This window comes from Anoplopoma fimbria, chromosome 10 (genome assembly GCF_027596085.1).
Source record: "Anoplopoma fimbria isolate UVic2021 breed Golden Eagle Sablefish chromosome 10, Afim_UVic_2022, whole genome shotgun sequence".
In the NCBI taxonomy this organism is placed as follows: Eukaryota; Metazoa; Chordata; class Actinopteri; order Perciformes; family Anoplopomatidae; genus Anoplopoma; species Anoplopoma fimbria.
Genome location: NC_072458.1, coordinates 18,934,897 through 18,941,987, shown reverse-complemented (window position 1 = coordinate 18,941,987; position 7,091 = coordinate 18,934,897). Strand labels below are relative to the sequence as shown.

Genomic DNA, 7,091 nt, shown 5'->3' with positions numbered 1-7,091 from the left:
TGGGTCCCTGGTCGGTTTTATTTTAAATATGTTGCTAGTTTGAGGGTTAATGGTACTTTCCCTAGTCAAAGGAATTTGTATTAAGTATCACAAACACAAAGTATTTTCTTTTTTCGTAAAATGTAGGAGAGTTTAACCTCTTCAGGAATTAGGGGATGAAAATTCTCAACTCAAAGACATCTGAAGCCAAAAGAAAACTTGAATAATCAAATATCAAAACCGCTAAAGAGCGATAGAGCAAATTTCTTATAAATTTCAATATACCAATGACTCAACTAATTGTTTAATCTGTAATTAACTTAACGTATTAGTCCGACACCAACCTTTATGTAATAATAAATAACCACTTCAAGAGTGTATCGTCATATCAGTCAGGCTGCACTCAGTTACTTTTAACGCTGATAGGAAGAAGAAAGAAATCCACCACATAGTTGATGTCATTGACCCTTAATGCACTGATCTAAACACTGCTGTTGCATTGTTCTTTATAGAGAGCTGCAGGAATGAGTAAAAAAACTGGATTGCTTCTGATTCCCTCGTCTCAAAGTCGATGAGTTTTTTGAACGTGTTTTAGGTTGGATGCCTGAAATGAGGTCAGAAAATTAGGACTCAAATTTCTGTCTCATTAGGATTCTTTCTCACTGTATTCTTGAATAGGCATAGAATATAAATATACCTTTTACTTCCTTAACGCCTTCCAACATTGATGACATGCACAGCAGAAACAAACTGCCCGTCGTAGTCGGGGGAACAAACTATTACATAGAGTCTCTGCTGTGGAGAGTCCTGCTGAGTCCAGCGGTGAGTACAACTGAAAAACACCTCTCTTCATTCTCATGAATTAATCTCAGTTTTCTTCACCCACTGCTTTAATTGCTTTGTGATATTGTAATAAAAAAGAATGTCCCTTTGATTCAATTTCTGAGTTGCCAAGACATCATTTTTAAGGGCTGACCAAGAGTACTACTCTAACAGGACATTTGAAGATCTTAAGGGGCCAGTGTTTAGGATTTGGTGGCATCTAACAATAAATTTGCAGATTAAAATCAACTAAAACTTTAAAGAGAACTACACTGGCAGACGTGAAAACGCAAATGGCTTTCTCTAGAGCCAGTGTTTGATATGTCCGTTCTGGGCTACTGTAGAAACATGGTAGCCAGCTCTGTGAAGAGGACCTGCTCCCTATGTAGATTACGGCTCATTCTTAGGTAACGAAAACACAACAATTCTTATTTTCAGGTGATAATACACTTAAGAAAACCTACTTATTATAATTGTATTCCTCTCTGCCAATAGATCCCCCTATGTGCTACTCACTGGCTCTTTAAGGATGTGAACGTGGGCTGATCAGACAACACCAAAAGTGACCATAATGACGTTGGGCGCTTTTGCTCTGACTTGAATTTTTAAATAAAGCGAGACGCATGGAAGATTTGTCAGCGCAAAAGAAGAAGGCAAAAAGCTTCACTCATTGAGAATAATTCAAAAGAGCTGCCCCAGGCTGCTAAGATGCATTCAGTTTGATCATAAGTATTTGAAGGCAGATTTTGTCAACTCTAAAACACTAAATAAATTGTGTTTTGGTCCAGCAGGAGATCGAGGAGCCGGGGGAAGGAGGAGATGAGGCTTCAAACAGGAAGTTGGAGCTGGAGAAAATGGGAGGAGCTGAGTTACATAAACGACTGGCGGAGGTCGACCCCAAAATGGCGGCCATGTTGCACCCCAACGACAAACGCAAGATAGCCAGGTGATACAGCGGGTAAACTAACTTCTATACTAAAACAACACAAGCATTGGTAGGAAAAGTTAGCAACATGAAATAGATCAGATCACAGTTTCTTTGATTTATAGTTAGATGATGCTGCTACAGTGCCACCTATTGACCAAATGTCACCAAATTTGCCATAATCCCTCATACCGCCACATGTCCACCAAATGTGATTGGAAAAAGCACAAAGCGTTGGAGGCCATCTAAAGCAAAAATGTACCAAACACTGAAAATCAGAAAGAGTTACCTTTTCTGGCTTGGTCCAGAGATGTTCTCTATTAAATTTGGTAACAATTGCTCAAAAAGTTGTGGGAAGAGCCGCTAGAAAAAAAGATTTTGGCACAATTAAAATTTGCAAAAAATCTATGTAGACGCAAATAGATGTGGCTTTATGGATAATCTATACGGATATCGGATGATAGATACCAATCAATTCAAAAAATTACATTTTTTTAAGGAAAATTAAGGAAGTTAGTTAGCTAGCTTGTGATTGAGAGGTCGCTACCACGGCATTGTCTGGTCTGAGAAGATGTTTTTTCGTCTACAACTTTAACCCTTCACAGTGTGTTTTCCATTCATGAAAATTGATTGTAACATTTTTGGTCGCCTTAGAATCTCTCAGTCAGTGTTGGATTATACTCAGCGCCACCATTTGTTGTCACTTCGGGTTGCAAAGAACCAATATGGCGACAACCAAAAGGCCAAACTCGAAGCCTCAAAAAACGGCACTCCACAAACCAATGTCAAATCTTGTATACCAAATACAATTTTAAATGTTTTTGAGTGAACTATTCCTTTCATTTGAAACTATTTGACTTTCTCCAAGTGACATTGGAAACATAATTCTGTGGAAAATGCTCCTACTGCCATTTGGATAAATTATTGTATAATGTTTGTGGTAGCCAGGTTGTTGTTTATAAAAGTAGCTCAAGAAATTGTTGAGTTTTCTCATGTTTTGTTCGAGGGGCTTTGTCTCAGGCTGACAGTCGCAGTATATGGCCTCCACCCAGTCTACACTGACATGTCGAGTGCCTGTAAACACACACACACACACACAAAACACACACACACACACACACACACACACACACACACACACACACACACGCACACTTGATGAGTAGCAGCCAGCGCACTCTGGTCTTTTGTGTGAGCAGGTTAGGTTACACTGTTCTTCGGGATGACAGGAGACGACAGGAATCATCTTTTTCTTCATAACCTCCGAGTGCAGCGAGGCTAAGGCTTAAGGGTCTGGATTTGAATCTCAAAAGCTAGTTTAGCCCTCGCTGAATGTCAACTGTGTGATTTATATAACCAGTTGTTGTTATTTAATCTCTTTTTTCCTTCCCCATGTCTTGTCTTTTGAATTTATTGCTGCTGCTGTGTTAATCATTGAGACTACTGTCAAACTAGACTTTTCATTTACACTGGATTTAATGGATGAGTGGATGTTTAACTCATCTAATCCCAGTTTACCCATCAAAGCCTGACACACACACAGGGACTGGGATGTAAATTCATAGTCAACTGGAGAACAGAGGAATTTGTGTTTGTTTGGTTTCCACACAGCGTTTTAATTTAACACAACGTCTCTGCTTGTGTGTTTGTCGTCCACAGGAGTCTTCAAATCCACCAGGACACAGGCGTCTCGCACAGCCGCTGGCTGGAGGAGCAGAGGGGTCAGGAGGGAGGCGATGGGCTGGGGGGTCCGCTGAGATACCGGGACCCCTGCATCTTCTGGCTGCACGCCGACATGGAAGGTGATTTCCAAGTTACTGTAACTGCTGTTTATCAAAAACAACAGGCAACGTTGCTACGGGAGCTTCAGCCAAGCTTGACTTTATTATTTTAGTGTCTCATTTTGCCGGTGTTTTCTTTCTCCCTCCCTCCCTGTTCCCTTTGCAGCTCTAGACAAGCGGTTGGATGCTCGTGTAGATGAGATGTTGTCTGCTGGACTCATAGAGGAGCTCAGAGACTTCCATGTCCGCTACAATCAGCAGAAAGTCCAGGACGACAGGTAACAAATCAGACCTGAAGGAACACAGTCAACCCGATTGTGAAATATTATCGTTAAGTGCTGCCAAATGTTTTAGATTTTTATTAAGAAACATTAAAAAAGACACACATCCAGTGTCCAAAGGGTGCTGGGTCATATACATATCTAACTCAATCAAATCATATTGATTCATGCACCAAGTAAAAATAAAGGATTTTTTATTGCTGTGTAACGTTTTGAGCACAGGCCTCTTCTTCAGACTTCTAAGAGAAGAGGAAACGTTACACAGCAATCAAAATCTTTCTAACGGGAGTTACTTGCAGATCCATCTGCTTTAATTCTGTTTTAATGATTTAAAGGATTACATTTATTTGATGCTGCATATCTTTCGATAAGAGTACAGCGCTTCTTTAATGGCTCACTATCGGTGCTTGAAGTGGAAAAAGTGCCTGTCCTCCCTAATCATTTCTACCGTTAATAAAGTATACTAGGAGAAATCCCATAAATTAGTTATTTTCAAGAGCTTAGGAAGTACACACCTTTGTCCCACATAGGGAACGAGAGTAGAAGAAGAAAAGGTGTAATAGACCACGCTACCTGACCAAGCGCAAACTAAATGTTTACGTATTAAGTCGTTGGTAAAACAACTAGCTTAATTGGACACTTATTGTACAGATATTCATAAAAAACATATTAGAGACAGAATTATGACCTTTCTATCTTCCTAACACTAGCTCTAAACAGATTATAATACATCAACTGAAGATTGTTTTTAAAAAAAAAAAATTAAATCATTTATTTCCTAATCATTTAAATGTTTTTGTTTTTATGCAAATAACCACCATAGATGACTATAACAAAGTTAAAGTTTAACATTTAGAATTTCTTACAGTTAACACAGATTTTAAGATGGTTAAAATCGCTGCATCTCCACCAAAACCGTTGCTCTGTCGTTGCTATTAAGCGTGAAGAGGACTCGGTGTCTGTGCAACAAATTCAAGATCACATTCCCATCTTCCCCTTATCTTAATGAAACATCCAGACATTCAGTCTGTAACCAGGGCAATAGCAGAGAAGGAAACTCGGTCCAGAATCCATCCGGTTATTTATTTCTCCTTCCCCACTCTGACAGGTCACTCCGCTCTGTCCGCCGTCGTTTCCCAAAGGCCTGCAGACCAAATTTAGAAACGGCCCACACTGTAGCCAGTTCAGCTCAGATGGGACTGATATTTCTTCAGGATGTCCAGCGATTATTAATAATTGCAGAGATAAGCACCCTCCGTAGGACATAAGCACTAGCAAGAGGAGCCTGGTGATCGGCACTAATTACCTCAGAGCCTCTCGACCGTGTGGACATCGTGGTGGCTCTGGAACAAATGACTCACAGAACCGTGTCGTCTGTTCCAGATGCTATTCGGAGATAACGTTAACATGATTGATATTTTGTCTTTCGTAGGCACAATTGCCAAGTTGACCCTGACATTTCCTTATGCGTAACCACATGACCAGTAGCACACTGGGATCTTTCACTGCTTCCTTGTGAGCGGTAATGTGTGGAGGTTAGCTAGATGCTTGACTTTAGCATTTGATTGGTATTTATCACAACTACGGTACCAAACTTACAGCAGAACCGGACCTATTTGAATAAGAATAATTGTTTATGTGACGTGAGATATGTATAAATATGTATGTGGGCTTCACTGACGCCTGATATTGAACACCGCTGTGCGTCCGTCCTGGCAGCAGACATTGATATTGTACGGTGATGGGGTGTGGCTGCGGGGGAGGGCGGGGCGGGAGTTGATGCATTGATGGAACGGAGCCAAAGGAAGCTGCCAATTCCCTTCTTTCCTCCCTCCTTCCTTTCATCACCCCATCACCCCATCCCACCTCTTGCACCAGCACCCTCCTCCTCCTCCTCCTCTTCCTCCATCTCTGGCACTATTGCCCTCTCAGCAATCTGATCATCCAGAGCACTTTACTCCCCTCCCCTCCTCCTCCTCCTCTGGTTGTCTGTCTTTCTCTCCTCCAGCCTCTCGTCTCCATCTGCAGCTGGCTGCTGTGGCCAGACATCAAGGTCAAATCTCTCCCTCCGTCTCTCTTTTCTCTCCCTCCATTGACTCCACATTTCCTCTGCTCTGTGGCTATTCTCAAATTTCTGTCTCTGCCTGTCTAGCCAGATTTATTTTGGTTGTTTCCTCCTCTTGTTTCTGTTACAAGTGTAAGTTGCAGACTAAAAATGGCAATTTTTCTTTTAATATTTAGCAGAACATGAAACTGTTCTACTAAGAGACTAAATTGACAGCAAGGATTACATTATTTTTTTTAGATAAAACTAAATCTATAAGTCAGTTCAAACAAAAGTTTACAGATTCAAATTTCCAGTTTACATGTTCAGTGTGGTGAACATTATCAGAATAAAATTAATCTGCCAAAACTTGCATTACGCCCATGACAGTTCTGCAGAACACTCTAAAATTGCAGTTTAATTGTTCTCTTCTTATTAATCAGGGATGCAAACCAGGATATGAGCAGATAATGGGCTCTGAATATCATCAAACAGCATCCATTTTATTTTCCTGATATCTGATCTCCATTCATTAATTAATTTGGAAATCATAGGGAAAATAGGAAAACAGATCAGAATCAGACTTTTTCTTCAGTATCAAAGGAATTCATCATTTGTTCTACAAACAGGAACTGCTAGTAGCCAAAAGAGCCAAGTCTGCAGGATAAAAACACAGATGTGTTGTGAGTTAAATATTCAGACATGGAGTTGTATATCATCATGACTCTATTAGTTCGTTTTTGCTAGGATTTGTTCGGCAGTGCAGGATATTGATGATAAGATATCATGATATGATATTGAAGCCTGCTATTTCGCCTGAATTTTCGACTGAAGTTAGGGATCGTCTTAAAAAGTGCATGAAAAATGGCCAAGGGAGATATCAGATTATCATAAAAGAGTTACAAAAAATAGACTTTACATCTGGAACTCATTATTAAACACAATCTCCAGTTTCTACAGAAAAAATGGCTGTAAACACAGAAAACACTACTATGTGGAAAAAATGATGGAACAAAACATTGTCTATTAGTGGTAGAAAAATAATGCCACCACAGCTGACATCTACTATTTTTACCATTCACTCTAAACCACACAACATTCAGGACATTGAACTTAACACACATACTGTACAAATTGTGGAGCCGTTACTCAAATCTCAAAAAGAACAGGCAGCAATGCTCAAATTAAGGGGATATGGTCTTAAGTTAATGGAAATAGGGAGACATTTTTCCTTCTGGTTTACGGTTACAGCTTTAAAC

At 40.0% G+C, this 7,091-nt stretch overlaps 1 protein-coding gene across 1 annotated transcript in view; it reads left to right on the top strand.

Moving 5' to 3' along the window:
• Positions 1-7,091, top strand: part of trit1 (tRNA isopentenyltransferase 1) — a 37,036-nt gene that overhangs the window by 15,679 nt on the left and 14,266 nt on the right. The window contains exons 3-6 of the mRNA XM_054606230.1: positions 705-801; positions 1,593-1,747; positions 3,386-3,528; positions 3,674-3,785. Coding sequence (XP_054462205.1) covers positions 705-801; positions 1,593-1,747; positions 3,386-3,528; positions 3,674-3,785 — 507 coding nt within the window. The remainder of the gene's footprint in view (positions 1-704; positions 802-1,592; positions 1,748-3,385; positions 3,529-3,673; positions 3,786-7,091) is intronic.